Below are 17,595 nucleotides of genomic sequence, written 5' to 3'. Positions count from 1 at the left end.
CTAGCACTCAAAGTTTAGTCTCTTGTACCAATTTCAAGCTAGCAGAATTAAGAAAGACATACTGTACATACGCAAATTTTTAATTTTTTCGTTGACAAAATTGAAGATGTTCACTGCAATACTAAACTCGGCTACAGTATTGGATTTGATTACCTCCTCCTTTCATCTAATCACTTTTATCAGTAGTTGCGCTCGTACAGTTTGTATAAATTAACTAACTTTGAATCTGAAACAAATTACTATGCAAATGAATTAGAAATCAAATTCTGAACTATTTTGACAGATCTTGCTATAAGGCTAAAAATTATTTTTAATGGGTTATGCTCCTCGTGACCTTCTCCGATGCTCTAACGTAGTAGATGCTGTCGTTCAAATAACTAATTCCGTTTGCCAATATCAAGGGTGACCAATATTTAAACTTTCTACTTTCTAACTTATGACAATTTGTGAAAGTCTTGACACCTACTGTATCTAATCCTAACTTAAATTATCAACAAAATGAATCTGTCATCATTTTTCTAACGAACAATTTACAGTACTTCGCATGCTTTTGCCATCAATATACATTGTACAGTATGTCTTCAATACCTTTGTGTATTAGCAAAAATGTATCTTAAAAAATTATCATGATATATTACAAATTAAAAAGCGATCCTTTCTTATACTACGGGCACAAAATTTAACCACGTTTAATATGGCTTAAGGGTATATTTTACGCTCTTGATTCGACACCAATTTATAGTAGGTACAATAAGTGTGTAATATAGAGCACGTGTTCTTATATTCCAACATAAATTTATTAACTTCTACTGAGTCTCTGAATTATCTACAACAAATAATCGAAACCATACAAGTTGCATATGTGTATTTATACATGCATCAAAGAAAATAGTAATCGATATTCTGTGGCCTAAATTACTATTTTGAATGTGATCGCAGCTTCTGGATATATTAACTCTTGATTGTTTTTTCAAGTCAGCTTAGTTTATGAGTCAGAAGCAACCAAAACCTTCCTTAACGGGCGTGCGCATTAAAGCACGAAAAAGAGGCAAGTAAACATGCAGGATATATAACTGATCATTTTCACTAGTTAACGATTAAACTGTATGATAGCGAATAAATGTACGTTAAATTTCAATACTGTTAAATATGAATATACTAACGATTTCATGGTGGACCAGTGACTGGCATACTCATTCATTACATTAATATTCTTCAACTTATAGAAATATAAATGTCAAATGTATGTACGCATACATACATTTGACATTCATACTTGACCCGTGATATATGCACTGATCCACTAATGTTACAGGGGCTATAACGTTATCAATGGTTCATTTTATAAATTTTCCGCGATTTTTCGGTAATTTATAGTATAAATTTTAATAATAACTTCGTCATGTCTTTTATCACTATTTACAGATGAAAAAGAGAAATTTGATCCTAGTACATTTCGCGACGCTATAATTACCGGTCTAAACGAATGCGAATCTGACTTTGATCAGGTGGAACGTTTTCTGGATGGTGCTGGCGGCAAATTAGACTATCGACGATATGCAGAAACACTTTTTGATATCTTATTTGCTGGTGGTGTTCTAGGTAATTCTTAATACTTGATATACATCGTCGTCAATAATATGACCATATCTTGATATAATATAAGCATAGTATGTTTAATTATTTTAAAAATCTAAATAAGTAGCCGTCTTCTGTCATCATATTCATACCTGATTTCTGTACTGTTAAATTTGCAGCGCCCGGTGGTACACTACAAGATGAAGGGGATAAATCGAAAGGTTCGATCTATACAAACATTTGTGTATTCGAAGCTGAAGAAAGCCATGAAGGATTAAGAGCTTTCCTCCAGGTACGTTAACAAACATGACGATGATATGGCAATGAATCTGTCATAAAATCATGTGGCAGATAGAATATAATTTTAAACTAACTCGCGTTTTATTTTTATCAGATATTCAACAAGTTATTAAGACGTTACTTATACCTAAAGAAGAGTCTGGAAGAAGAGACTACCAAAGTTATTGGTTTTATCAAGAATTTTACTGAACCGCAACGAAAAAAATTAGCCATCATAACAGGACACCTTCTAGCTAATGGTAAAGCTTGGCTTTACGCGTATAACCTTTCTGCTTATCTTATAATTAGACATGGTTGCGGTGCTACAGTATTCATGAATTATTACTATTGTTTAACTTACCATCGTAATAAAGGCAACCATTGTAATAATTGTTTATTTAATTGTACAACGTAGGGATAGTAACACCGAGTGTTTTTACTAGCTTATTTACCAATGATATTCTTGTTCGAGATGGTAAGTTATCATATAGGGCTTAATTTTAAACTTGGTATCTGGTTTAAGTTAAGAATTTAATTTATATTAGATTTGATATTTAAGAAACTATAATACTTGTAACTATAGTACCTTCATTTTGCAGGCCTATCGTTGGAATTTGCAACGTTAATGTTTACTTCATGGCTAAAAGAAAGAGACATATCTAATATCAGTTCGGCATTAAAAAAATCACACCAAGATAGTAAATTGCTTGTAAGTAGATTTCTTTCCTTCCCTTTATTTTTCACCTATAAAATTTAAATTTTCAATTACAGGAGTTATTTCCGTTCAACAAACGATCAATGGAGCATTTCGAAGGATACTTTAATGGAGTCGGACTCGAACAACTTGTTGATTTTGAAGTAATACTCAGATATTAGAGACATCTAAATAATTCTGCTATACCTTGCAGAATTAGTTACCGTATTATTAGATTTCTTTATTCACTTACTGCTTAAATTAAATCTACTTGATAGCGCCATCGTCAAATTGCGGTATCAAAGAAGAAGTTGCAAAAGAATTTACAAGAACAAATGGAAAGTGGGTCAAATGTTAAAGAAGTGCGTAATTTATAGCTATCTAGTATTTGTGGCGTAGTAGAGTTATTTCATTGGGGACGCATTATTTAAAATATTTGCTATATGTTATTTTAATGCCATGTAGATGATAGCGAACACTAAAGAAGATATGAAATCATACTCTCTTAAAGAACACAATGTTGTTGTTATCGTAAGTATTCATTTTTATGTCACTGTGATTAGAAAGGTATAAAATTTCTAGTTATTTTTTCGTATTTAGTTGTGGCATTTACAACAAAATTTTAATAGAATATCGTACTATCTTATCCGCACAGATCTGGGATACAGTTATGGGAGCTATGGAATGGAGTAAAAAAGAAGATTTGATTGCTGAGCAATCTTTGCGACATTTGAGAGTAATTTTATTAACAAAATCTTCTCTTATTGACAACTGTTTGATTGATCTCAGATATAACTACATGACTACTGTGCATTGTTTCCTTATTTATAGCCTTACACACCGTTATTCGAAGCATTTTCTACGAAGGGAAGATCAGAGTTAACGCTTATTGTCCGCGTTCAGGTAAATGTAAACACTGAATAGACTGACTATACAGTACAATAATTGTAATATAGATAGATATCTGTGATTAATCTTCCCCATTCTCATAAATTTGATAACAGGACTTTTGTTATGATAACATGAACTTCCTTAAAGTTTTTCATAAAATCGTGCTGCGTTTCTATAAAGGTATCGTTCAATTCTTTGGTAAACATTAATGAGAATAACTATGCACTTTTAACTCAACTAAAACTAGTTACTAATTTTTACCTCAGCTGATGTTCTAAGTGAAGATACCATTTTAAAATGGTATAACGAAGCGCATTCACCGAAAGGGAAAAGTGTGTTCTTACAACAGATGAAAGATATGGTTGAATGGTTAAAAAATGCTGAAGAAGGTTATTACATTGCATTATGATTCTACTCTTACATTTTTCGCTAGAATAGTTCTTAAATTTTTCTACTTCATATTTTTCAGAATCAGATTCCGAAGATGAAGAGAATTAACTATCATGATCCTAGTGTTAATAATAACTTACTAATCTGTAGCCACGATTTTCAATAAATTTTTAACTTCAACTTATCTTTTAGTAGCTATCATTTTCTTTTATGGTGATAAATTTACCCCTGACGTCTACTTAAAATTGTGAGATGTCCATCATTGTACAGTATATGTCAATCAATCATACACGCAGGTTCACTGAATATCCAGTTGTGCCTAAACTTACTTTGATCATCATGAAAGGATTTTCTTTTAACTGATACACAAATATAGAGTAATCGAATTGAAAAAATGTTCGAGTTATAATTAAAATTTACTGCTGTGCGCGGCAAATGAGGATTTCCTTGCCTCTATTGCTAACATCGTATTTAGTTTAATTTAATATACAGTACAGTATGCAGGCGTAGTATATACAACTAGTTCAATATCTTCGCTACAGTACAATAATTAAATATGTCACGGCCAAATGTTTATTTTTAGTCGTCTGCACCATAAAGAACAAATTCGATTTGATTAACGACTTGTATGATACAACAGCAATAACGAAATCGTTTGTGCACCATAACAGTAATTTAAGAGTTAGAACAAAAAAATACTATACACAAAAGAACAAAATGAAATATCCTTCCTACTTTATAATTTCGTACCTTGCACAAATGATAGGATTTAAATGACTAGATGAAAATACGTACATCCGGGTGAAAATACAAATAATATTACACCGGATATAAGTTATGCATAATTTCCTGTACGCTAAGAAAAGTCTACGTCGTAGGTAAAGCCAGCAAATATACGCGTACTTCGCATAACAAGCACAACTGCAAATATAATAATTACCCATCAAAAGTGAACCACTATCACAAGCTATCATCATAAAGCATAAGGGATTATGCAAGCTACTCTAGAGTAGTCCTTTGTTGGCTACTACGATAACAGTTTAAACTATTAGCAGTATTTTATGTTACCATAAGGTGTTTGCGAAATTTTAGAAATAACCATATACCATATATGACTTGTTCGACTTGCTTGTAAAAAATTTGTCAAATATTTTTAGGGATTTTTAAGAGCAAGAAAATTGGTACAATCTTGCATTTCACATTCGATTTAAACAAACATGAATCGCATTAATAAATTATTCGCCGTTTCGTATATCGGACAGGATTATAGATATTATCAAATTATAGAATAAAAGGTTTGATAAACTAGTAAAGCGAACATACAGCAATAGCGTATTCTCTATTAATAGATGGCTACAATTATACAGATTACACAAATTCTACTGCGGCTGATATACAATACAATACAACTTCATCCAATTAGTGCAACATCAAATACGTAGTTTATAATAAAATAACATATTAATAATACGCTTGAACTATTATCCGTAAAATTTAAAGTAAAAAACGGCAAAATCATACCAAGTACAGCTTTCTAGCTTAAGCTGTCACACAGATTTACCATTTATAGTTATTATTGGCTAGTACTATCATTATCGCATGTTATGTCATCGTGTCATCCTTTGCTGTAATACTATTATACATCTTTACATAATTCAGCCCAGCGCTCTTCAAAAAATTTCGATAAGTTCTGACCAGCTATACCAACCTTAAGAATGAAAATTGTACGGCAAGCAAAAACAATAATTTAGTTCTTTTCTAAATAAAGCTATAACCAGGGCTATGTACTACTGTACAGTGAATTACAATACCTCAGAATCATCTTCGTTAAATAACTTGCAATTACTAAAGATTAAACCGATATCTACAAGGAAATCACTGTGTGAAGAATACCTAAAACAAATGCATACGCATGTATCGCGTTAATTTACTTTCCAGTGATTCCTTAACTTAACAGAATTAACAGTGTAAATAAACTCACTGCAAATCACGCAATTTATTCTTCATTGTACGCAAGTCCATTGGATTCGATATAACTTCATGATACGTTGGACACTACGAAAAAATAAGTATCTTTTTAACTAACAAGATTGAAGATTTTTATATACTGCTATCGCCTCACTAACATCTTTATCGCTAACTGGTTCATTAAACGGCCAACCATCTTCATGTTGCTCTAACTCATTTAAAATAATTCTACAGACGCCAAAATTTCTGGTAGATAATTTGCTATCTTCCGTATCACTATCTTCATCCTCCATATCAGATTCATTCATAACGTATCCTTTCTTAGGTTGTCTCTTATAAATACGCTGTCAAAAATAATATTACAATAGACATTACATTATATGCTGCTATAACTACATAGATAAATAAATCAGCCATAGTTATTACGAACGATTTTAACTTAAATATTATATTTACAACCTTTCGACAGTCGCGACAATACCAACCAGTTTTCGGATATCTGCAATATGTAGCCAAGGTATTGACAAAATTTAATAAAATAACAATTTGGCATACCTAACTCTAATATGAAATCATTATACCGTTTTATAACAGGATCTAGACAGGCCAAATGATACACAGAGTTGCATCTTTCACAAGCAATAGCTTTTTCGTTGTCATCGATCTCACAAATACAGCAGTAATCTTTGTCACACTAGAAACAAAAGAAATTGTGAATCACATTAATATCATTTTTAATTATTTCATACCTAAATAAACTATATCAAGTATTATACCTCGCTAGCACATTTCGGGCAAAACCAATCCCCTTCCGGAACGGACGTTAACTTTGGCTAGTTTAAAGGTACAGACCCGTCAATATCCGCTTAAACACACTATCATTGATTACAAATTATTAAATTGAGAGTAACTATAACAACTTACTGTACAACAATAGGTATGAGTACCACAATCACACTTATCACATAACAATAAGAGCGACTCGTTGTCACCTTTCCGGCAAATCTGACAAAACTGTAAGTAATGAGAGTATTCTTTATGAGATTAGATATGCCTTTTGTTAGCAAGACATTGCTGCCTTATGATATAGAAAAACGTACAACTTTCATTACAGATTTTTCCCAAGCTATCGACGAATGGAGTTGCAATTGACACAACGTTAATTGTGCCGCAGACGTGGCAGAAACGACCGCTTCACGCCAATTATGTAGTCCTGGACTGATATCAGATTTTCCACTATCACTCCTACAACGAATCATGAGAATTAAAAAATAAAATTTAGTAATCGCAGATCAGTATCCTTAAAATCCATACACTGATAGATTTTACAATTACCGTTCACTATTGTCGTCCACTGGCTCATCACCATTTACACTTCCGCTATTACTCTGGTTATTGGCTTTACTACTTAAAAAGTATGTCGTTAATATATGTCCATCATACAAGTACATATCCGCACTTTACAGATGTTCATATCTTACCTTTCTTTTAGGGGCGGTTTCACGTAGCGTCTTTCTAGCGCTGCTTCTAAAGCTTGCAAGCGTTCTCGCGCTATTTCCAGGGGCTGAACATCTGAAGGCATTACATAAACATATGATCAGTACAGTAAAGTGCGTGATAAAAAGCAAGCTTATTCAATTGGTTATTTCTCTGCTAAAAGCTAACCAGTATTATTAAAACGTAGACTTTTGGATGCCTTTGATGGAGCTTTCCATCCCTAAATCAGAGTATTATGTTACTGAAGTTTGTTTAATCTTAGCAAAGTCGAATGTTTAATGCATGTATCATCACCTTAACTTGCAGGCTAGCCGAAGACACCTTCTCCTCCATATTTTCGATTTCCTGTAACAATGCAATCTCAGCTTTGAACCTCTGTTCAGGAAATTCTGCTTCGATTCCATGACTATAATTACATTCCATATCGTCTTCGCCATCAATCGTAATCAGTCCTATCGCTATAATTTATAACGAGTCCATCAAAAGATGTAAGCATTAATAAGTGCTACAGTAATAGAAGATTAATTTCATTTTCATAACGACGATGATTTCTAAAGCTGACAAGCTACCTGCATCAGCGTTACCATCCACATCGTTAAAATTTTCGCTATACTTCGTCAATGATTTAATAAGTTGTCGCTCCCTTACGCCGCTAAAATTAGCAAGTTGAGAAAATCTAAAGTTACGATGGCAAAGCATAAGCGAGAGTAGTAAATAGACACTATAAATCATACCGAGGGTTGAGTGACTTAATTAAGGTTTTAATTTCTTTCAGGTCTTTCACATGCCACCATTTATTTTGAAAATCTAAAGCAATGAAAGGTATAGCTTTTAAAAATAGAAAATAGACGCGTTTAATCGATTCGTCTAATTTAGGCTTACAATTAGGAATACTTTGCGCTTTTCGTTTTTCTAAATCATCAACAGTTATCATTTTCTCCTCCAATCCTAATTTGGCCGCAACTGCAGCTGGAATATCATAATTTACAGTGATAGCATTAGCAATTAATGGTTATGAAATTGATACAAAAAATGTATCAAGTTACATCAACATCTGTTTCACTACTACTTTAGTTTACAATAAGAAGAAGTACTATGGTACTATAATAAATTACTTAGTAAATTAAATCCATACCCTTGATTTCTTTTGCAGATGGCAAAATTAGCAAATCTTGCAACTCTTTTCGACGCTTATGATCCGGGATACGCTTCAACAATTCAACAAAAGCCTCACGAGTAAGCGTCGTCAAGAACGACATATCAACCGCAATTTCGTCTTCGACATTACTGTCATTCAAGATTGGATCAGCTGTTCTCGGCGCTTGCAACTTCGCTAATTTTTCTTGCACTTTCGTTTCAATCTCGTCTTCAACTTGACACTTACTTTCTATTTTTACAGGAGCAACAATGGAACCCCGTGTGCATGGTAATCTGGGTAATAAGTCAAACCAGTGAAATACAGCATTTTCATCTTCTGGGTTCACATCTTTATTTTGCCCATTTTCTAATTCAGTTTTCTGCTTTTCTTCTTCTTCTCTCTGTTTAAGCATGTTTTCAAGGTTTTGCAAATTCATCTTATTGGTACGTTTAGTATCACAATCACTGTTGGCTCTGTTTACAGTCTCTTTCTTCGGATCAACTTTTAATTCTGTAGAATGTTTCGTGTTATCAATCGCGGTAGCAACTTCCTTTCTGTCTTCTACTTCAGTCACAGGTTCAACATTTTCATTTATGTTAGCAACTTCACATTCAGTTTCTGTGTCGACTACCTCAACATCTTCATGTTCAATTTCTAACATTCCTTCAACTAAGATACCCTGTATATTATGGAATACCCAATATCGTCGTCGATAGCGATCTTGCCCAAGGAGTAAACCTTTAAGGGTAGTGTGTATTTTACTAAGATTAAATTTATACACTTTCTGCTGTTTTTCTAGCTTTTCAATAGCTCTTTCTAGGTCTTCTTTAGATAAATCTTCACAATTTTGATCGATATCCATATAATTTTCATCTTCCCCACTTTCAGAATCATCGGCTGAGTCCTCTTCTTCTTCTTCTTCTTCTTCTTCTTCTTCTTCTTCTTCCTCTTCTTCTTCTTCTTCTTCTTCTTCTTCTTCTTCTTCTTCTTCTTCTTCTTCTTCCTCTTCTTCTTCTTCTTCTTCTTCTTCTTCTTCTTCTTCTTCTTCTTCTTCTTCTTCTTCTTCTTCTTCCTCCTCTTCTTCTTCTTCTTCTTCTTCTTCTTCTTCTTCTACATCCTCTCCTTCCTTGCCGTTTCGTGCTTTTCCTTTTTGTACTTTCTTCTCACTTCCGACGTTTACATCAACTTCGACATCCATATTGCTACCCTCTGAGCCACTTTCATCTCTAGAAGAGTTTAATTGGCTGTTTCCACGAGTTTTAGCTTCTGTAGATTTGCTGTTAACTGCAGGAAATCGTTTAGCATGTACAGCACGTAACTTTCTCGCTTTCCCTTCAATTATCCATTTATCTCTTCTTAAATTTGATATTTCTTCCATGTTACTTTCAATTTCTTTACAAATAAGCTTGCTGCATAATAACTCATTCACGAGAAAAACTAAAATTTTTAACTTATCGGATGCTGATAGTGCCTGCAGAGGTGTAACTTCCAACGTTTTTACAAGCTCATGTTCTTTACTAAGCTTTGACCACATATAACGACGCAACAACTCCGATACATTAGAATTAGTAATCTCTACTGATATTAACGGTGTACCTAAAGCAGTATAAGATTGCGGACCCGTACAACCAGGATCTTTAAGAGCATTATAAAATAGCTGTTGGCATAGATATGTATAGACATCTTCATCAGGATCTGATCTACAAAGAATTGATTCTTGAAGGTCACGTAATGAAGTAAAATCATCCGAATCCAATTGTAATGGTTCAGCAAATGTTTGGATAAATTGAATAACTAATAACATGTCCGCAAAACAATTCCCACTCAATAATCCAGGAACAGTTTTCAAGCTTGGAATATCGTGATCATGAGATAGCTTCATATCTTCAGCTGGCATTTTTAAATCTCTTAACACCGCCATTTCTAACCGTTTTTGTTCTTGCTTTCTTTCTTTAACTAATCGCTTCCGTAATTTCTTTTCTTCCTTAACACGATTTCTTTCTTCCGCTTTTCTTTGTATTTCTAATGATCTGACTAATAACATTTGCTGCTTTCGTCTTTCTTTTTCCTTAGTTTTAAGAATTTTAGCCTGTTGCTTCTTTAGTTCTCTTTCTTTTTGCCGCTGCAACGCCTCTTGATATCTTTTCTTCTCCGCATCTTCTTTTTTCTTATTCCGAGCTTGAATCAGCGCTTCTTTTTTTTTCTTTTTTTCTTGTTTAATCTTTTCGTGTCTTGCCATTTTTTCACGTAACTTTTCCATCTTTGCCTGGTCACGTGCAGCTTTCCTTTCCATAGCAGCTTTTATTGCTTATTTTAAAAAAGATCAATTTTGCATTACATTAGGAAAGATGAACAACTTTTTTAAGTTACGTGCCTCAACACTTAATACCAGTCTGTTTTCAATTTTACCCCTTTCTTTCTTCTCTTCTCGTTTATCAGCTGCTGCTCTTTGTTTCTCCATTTTTCGTTGCAATTTAGCCTCCTGCATCTTTTTCGCCTTTTCTAAACAAACACAATAAAATACAATTTCATTTTCAGTGTTATCATTCTCCGAAGTTATTTATAGACCTAACAAAGTTGTAATTCGATATAACCTAATAAATATGTACATGGCAATGTAAAGTTCTGGTAAATCAGGGCTACATCTATATCTACAAACCTGCAGCTAATCTTTTTCTTTCATCTCTTTTTCGAAGTTTTTCTAATTTTTGATTCTTCTTAGTTGATGCCTCTTGCCTGCGCCGATGTAGTTCATCTTCATCCATAGGTTCAAAGGTACCACTATCCTAAAGAATTAGTATATCACCAATGTTAAGGTTGTTACTTTTTATCGTTGATAAAATAAACTGACAATAAATCCAGAAAGAAGATTTTAACACCTTATATATGACTTACCTCATTATATATTTGAAAGTCTCCAATGTATAGTTTAGTACTGAAACTAAAGTTCTCCAGATTTAAATCAGAGATGCTATTTTTTCTTAAATACTATATAGAAGCATAGAAAAAGGTTATATTATCTTCTAAGTCAACAGTGATGTTTTTTATTAATAATTATAGCTCTATAATATAATACAGTAGTGATATTATATAGATGCCAGATGGAGTGATCAAGAAATCGTATATAGTATTATAAATTGCTACCTTTGTGACATCTGGATATATACGAAGCTTTTTGCCACAAGGTGCAAAATAGTAAACGTCTCCTCTTAAATTTCTACCAACCCGACGTAACCTGGTTTGACGACGCCATCTATAAATATGATGAAATTTTATCTTAAACGTAAGCTAGTCAATCATGTGCATATATCGAACAAACATTAACGTATTTCAAGTACCCTTGATCCAATGGTAGTTGGATGTCATCTTCATCAACACTCTGTAAGCGCTTACGTGGAGTCGCTATAGTAACATAAACCAGAAATAAAAACACACTTGAGATTCCTGTCAATAATTTGATAGACCATAACTTTATTAAAAAAAAATAGCGAATATCAAATAAATCGAAAGTATCGTTCATAACATACAAGACAAAATCAACTTACGCTTTGAAGGCCCTTTCAGTTTCCTTACACCGTTAATCCTTCTACCTGTACGCGAGAAATTCATATTACCCCGACCACGCCGACCCCTAGCTTTGTATTTACCTCTACCACGGGATCTAACAGGTGGCAACTCCTCCTCATCACTAGTAGAAGATGAATCACTATCACTACTTGATGTTGTTTCATCACTGCCATCGGAATCCGATGAAGAGGATGACGTTGATGTCGTTGTTGAACTACTACTGCTACCATCTTCCTCACTATCATCACTACTACTTGATGAAGTATCGTCGTCATCACTACTTTCTTCCTCACTTTCACTTTCCGAGTCAGAACTTTCTTCCTCTTCATCCTCATCATTTTCATCATCGTCGCCTTCCTCATTTTCATCTTCACGATCTTGACTGTCAACGTCATTTTCTTCATCTTCCATCTCCACACCATCATCATCTACTTCTACGTCTTCTTCTTCTTCATCATCTTCCGTCGTCTGTTCATCATTATCTTCTTTCTCTTCTTCTACTTCATTATCATCCTCATCATCCTCTTCTTCCTCATCATCATCATTATCTTCTTCTTCTTCAATTTCGTCTTCTACACCTTCTTTTTCATTGTCATCATCATCTTCTTCACTATTATCACTATCGCCAGTATCATCACTCGATTCATTGTCACTGGAACTTTCCTCACTTGATTCCATCTTTTTCTTCTTATATTTCATATTTGGTAAGCGTGTTATTATACGTGGACGGACTTGTTGTCGTGGTACCACTTCGGATTTCGATTTTTTGGCTGGAGGCTGTTTCGATCTACTATTAGCATCCGACTGATCTACAGTTCGTTTAGCAGCAGGTCGTACACCTTTACCGTTTGCAATATTCTTCTGCGATTTTAATGTATTAACTTCAACACTGTCGCTTGCACTAGATATAGCTTGATTAAGACCTGTACCTTCATCACCTACTAATTTCTCTTTGCTATTTATTTTATCCACATTAGAAGGTAAACGAACTTCTTCTAATGTATTCGCTGTCTTAGACGAAGAACGATACTTTTCTGATAATGCATTACCATTTAAAGTTTCAGATGGAAAAGCAGAACTATGCATATCTGTGTTAGGAAAAGAAGACACACCAGCATCGGAACAATTTTGAGAGTCATCAGCTGAAGGCAACCAATCTGAATTTGTACTTGAAACGTGTGATAATGATACATTGCGAATTGGATGTACTCCTGCAGGCAAAAAGAATGCATACGAGTTTACAGTTAATACGTAATAATTAATGTGATTGTCGATAGTATATTATAAATAGTATATAAGCATACTGTTAATTGTAATTAAAGGAAGGATAAGAACTATCATAAACTTTATCCAATAAAAATAGTAACGTAAACATCTCAATGTTGCCCTAGATCAACAATCACACCTGGACGAAGGTATTTATTACAACGGCAAAGTGAATAATGTAGCACAATTGGGATTTAATAATAATAATAATGCACTATTTTTATTATTGATGCTCGCACGATACAGTACAGCAATCTAAAATAGGCTATAATCTACCTCCATGTGCCGTGGATGTCATCCTTCGTAAATGAAAGTTATTATAATTTTATTGACTACCAGTTAGATAAAACGTCAAAGACTAGCAGTGCAGTATCTTTACATATTTAAAAATTAGCAATGCTTACAGCCTACCAAGTCAGCACTAATGAATGAAACAATAATCTTTATACCGTGGAATAGACTACTGGATATTTCTAGTGTCTACTGTCACATCGTAAGTGCAGTAAATCTTAAAATAACCGATAACGCGTTTCTACTCGATGTTTGGAGCTGTAAAGTGTACAGTACAGTAATATTATATAGCGCAAATTCACAATCAAGAATATATAGCCATGTACCCATGACGTAAGTATAAAATGGACAACGTAAATACTTCAATAAGCATACAGATCAAATAAATAGAGTACTGTACAGTTCGGTATTATTATATTGTACTGTACATAATAAAGAGAAGACATCATATCAGTAAAGATAGAGTCACAAAGTTGTTATAGTAGCTTATGTAAGCAAATTTTCGTAGTAAATAGAACTAATTTGGTTAGCACTGAAAATACAGTACAAGTCACATCTTCTATAAGGAAAACCAAACATATGCAGGTAGTCTACAGCACTTTATATGATCAGCAAGATGGATGAACTGAGGTATACTATACACTGCATCAGGACATGGCATAGTACAATGTTACTAGCCATCATAATTGTTAAAAAGAGTATACTAATGACATTACCAATACATAATTGTAAAGGCCAAAAAATACCACGCTATACCACGTTTCATGTTGGTTAAATTTGGGGATAGCCAAAGTTAATCATGAATATTATTTAATCACATACTGTAGTAATAAAATTCAGGTAGAGTAGCGACATAAGAATGAGTTCTCACTGAAAACGTAACAGTATCTTTGAATTTACACTCATATGACGTTTCTAATCACTTTCCATTGTATCGTGGTATTCCGTAAGTGCAGTCAGTATATACGTACAGTACAATATCCCGGTTAAAAATCGGATAAAAATGAGAAACTATCCATAATAATCGTGCTATTATCATAGTACAATGTGGTGCATTGGCAGAGCTATGGAAACATTTTCTCTCTTTTTTTCGATTGATCTGCTAACCGATAAATAAAATCTATTCTTATCTCGAGAATATTCCCAGTAATTTTAGCTCCAATCAATTCAATCCAGATAAACTAGACTTCAGAATTCAAGCAATAAGACGTCGTCATTTATCACGAATAGGAAATACCAGCTCTTAACTATAATATGATTGACGAGCGCAGTAGTGTACAAAAGCTTTTATCATGCACATAAAGATATCAGTCTACAATGAAACATCATCATTATCACCCTGCTGTACAGTTTGCATATGTAACAGTGATAAGATGGATAATGAAAATAAAAATAAAATGAGAGCCACACAAACAAACCCAATATCATGACTATTACTACTCAAGTGTAATCCCTCTGGTATCCTAAAACCTTCTATCTTGTAATACTGTTGTTGGTATCATAAATTATCTCAACATAATCAGGGCGAAGAGTAAATCTACATATATAAATCAAGTAAGTAACTTTTTGACTAATCGTTAATTTATCCAAGTGTAAAAATACATGTATACAGTAGGTACATAGTTCAATCGAAAATATACTAAGGACCTATATCGTATTACTTTTAAGCTATTACCTGTAGGCGACATGGTAACAGCTTATAATACTGTATTACGACGTACTTTTAGACGCAAAATTGTCGATTCCTATAAGTACCAACAGCTAGCGAATGGAATTGATATATTTAAACACGAAGAAAGCAATGAGAGGTTGGTGTGTACAAGACTATATGGCCGCTCATCGATTTTCTACACAGGCAATTTATTATATGACATAGAGGTAAGTAGATAAATCAAGAGAGCAATTAAGCTGGTCCTGTTTTAAGTAAATAAATGTGAACCAACGAAGGATGCTACAGTAGTTCGTGCACTGTATTCGTATTAAAAGTTAGTCTTATTCAAACTAGTCTCAGAATTTTTGATTAGGAGAAAAAATTGAATTAATTTGCTATCGATCGCTGATAACTAGACCTACAGATGGCAAGTAGAATAATAGAATTATCTCCATTTTAACGTGGGAATATTTCAAACATCGATTGAAAGACCAACGACATCCGACGTCATTTTTGATTACAAATCGATTTTGCTCATCTTAGTAGGATAGATGCACGTCAACACGATACAACTAGTGTATTTTGCTCTCACTGTCCTCCATTTAAATAATGGAATTATCCATGTTTTAACGTGCTAATATTGAAAACATAGATTGAAAGACTAACGATATCCGACGTCATTTTTGATTACAAATCGATTTTGCTCCTCTTAGTAGGATAGATGCACGTCAACACGATTTAACTAGTGTATTTTGCTCATCTTTGTAGGATAGATGCACGTCAACACGATACAACTAGTGTATTTTGCTCACACTGTCCTCCAGTAAAATAATGGCATTATCCCTATTTAACGTGCTAATATTGAAACGTTGATTGAAAGACCAACGACATCCGACGTCATTTTTGATTACAAATCGATTTTGCTCATCTTTGTAGGATAGATGCACGTCAACACGATACAACTAGTGTATTTTGCTCACGCTGTCCTTCAGTAAAATAATGGAATAATCCCTATTTTAACGTGCTAATACCGTAAGGTAAAGAGGAAATTCAGTTATGGGGCAACTAGATCATAAAATGGGAATTTTATGTGCACCGTACGTAGCTACAGGCACACTGCATATCGCAATATTCTATTAGCCGTGTAGGTTGTAGAAACGTCTGATGGTGAAATTGCAACCGTCTCCAACGGTACAGTACCGTAAGGCAGGACAGCCTGTACTAGGGTGACGTTCCTGGCTACTGTGAACATTGGAGGATATTTTGGGGGGGGGGGGGATAGTGAGGCAGACAACGCTTCACCTTACGGTATCGATCGATCGATTCATCCATCCAAGTCTGCACTGTACAGTACAAAACGTTACAGCCTCAGTATTGGACTGGACGATGGAGTTTGCGTGCGCTTCACAGTACAGTACGGTCATCATCACAAGCTGAATGACACTTGATACGTACAGTGGTGGACGATAATAAAGGAAGTGAGCTGACTGCCAACGTTAACAAAAGAGAAGAATACAGCAGGGTCGAGTGTGTCAGTAGGCCCCTATCGAGCAACAACAAAACCACTGGCCAAGGAAGAAATCTTTCATGATAGTGGTACAGTACGAGTAGATTACTTTGGTACTGGATTAATTGGTATAGATTCATCAATCTAGCCGGTGGTTAGCAGTAAAAGTAAAATAACGCTAAATGAAAAAGGACATTTAGCATCATGTAGCCATGCGAACGATGAACAACTTGTAGAATTACTTGGCCTATTTTTCGCTATACTATGTCATTTCTACTAGCTACAAATTATAACGTATTGCATCAAGATGCTAGGGTAGAGTCCATTTTTTTCAAATTCAGCAGTCAAAGTGGCATCCTTCTCCACTCTTCCATTTAGGCAACATATGTGTGACACAGATACTACAGCATACTTATCCACTGAAGAGTAGATAATATATAAACACTCTAATTATTCATGCTCAAGTTGACCTAGGCTATAAACTGCCTCTAAATTGGCTCCAGCATGATCGCAATAAATATTTTATTATCAAGGTTATAATACCTGAAGCAGCCGCATCATCAACTGTCCCACCGGTTACTGGATCGGTTGCACTATGCTTCTGATTGGATTCCATGAGAATCGAACTATATCAATACCATAACCTAAAGTTAAAATAATAAAATTTATCAAGAAAACTATAAATATCCAAGAAAATACCAATAGCAGCAGATTCAAAATTGACTTCAGAAGTAGATAGTCAAGTGCAAAGAGATACTGGGCAATGATTTCAAATCATAACCCTTTGCTAGGGTTACATACTGTAGTCAGAGCAGGTCAGAGAATGCAGTTTATGTAGTTCTAAATGACGTCCTCAATTTGCTGGATTACCGTAGATA

General features: G+C 34.1%; 2 protein-coding genes across 2 annotated transcripts; one reads left to right on the top strand and one right to left on the bottom strand.

Moving 5' to 3' along the window:
- Positions 1 to 1,332: 1,332 nt before the first annotated feature.
- On the top strand, positions 1,333 to 3,940 carry TRIADDRAFT_63688 (uncharacterized protein; the record flags this gene model as incomplete). The annotated part of the gene is made up of 14 exons (XM_002110095.1): positions 1,333 to 1,366; positions 1,426 to 1,602; positions 1,758 to 1,870; positions 1,973 to 2,117; positions 2,273 to 2,332; positions 2,457 to 2,566; positions 2,629 to 2,715; positions 2,830 to 2,913; positions 3,017 to 3,082; positions 3,207 to 3,287; positions 3,383 to 3,454; positions 3,556 to 3,622; positions 3,709 to 3,831; positions 3,912 to 3,940. 14 exons carry the CDS (start codon positions 1,333 to 1,335, stop codon positions 3,938 to 3,940), a joined length of 1,248 nt encoding a protein of 415 aa, XP_002110131.1.
- Positions 3,941 to 5,468: 1,528 nt separating this feature from the next.
- TRIADDRAFT_53787 (uncharacterized protein) lies at positions 5,469 to 13,566 on the bottom strand (the record flags this gene model as incomplete). The annotated part of the gene is made up of 22 exons (XM_002109563.1): positions 5,469 to 5,540; positions 5,644 to 5,725; positions 5,814 to 5,887; positions 5,959 to 6,144; positions 6,260 to 6,299; positions 6,382 to 6,494; positions 6,577 to 6,633; positions 6,725 to 6,814; positions 6,901 to 7,045; positions 7,282 to 7,372; positions 7,466 to 7,517; positions 7,592 to 7,755; positions 7,867 to 7,973; positions 8,032 to 8,266; positions 8,433 to 10,742; positions 10,845 to 10,937; positions 11,095 to 11,221; positions 11,331 to 11,423; positions 11,580 to 11,688; positions 11,774 to 11,879; positions 11,981 to 13,213; positions 13,545 to 13,566. The coding sequence occupies 22 exons, from the start codon at positions 13,564 to 13,566 to the stop codon at positions 5,469 to 5,471; spliced, it is 5,601 nt and encodes a 1,866-aa protein (XP_002109599.1).
- Positions 13,567 to 17,595: the final 4,029 nt, after the last annotated feature.

Source organism: Trichoplax adhaerens, genomic scaffold (genome assembly GCF_000150275.1).
Source record: "Trichoplax adhaerens TRIADscaffold_2 genomic scaffold, whole genome shotgun sequence".
Taxonomy (NCBI): domain Eukaryota; kingdom Metazoa; phylum Placozoa; class Uniplacotomia; order Trichoplacea; family Trichoplacidae; genus Trichoplax; species Trichoplax adhaerens.
This window is presented reverse-complemented; position numbering and strand designations above follow the sequence as displayed.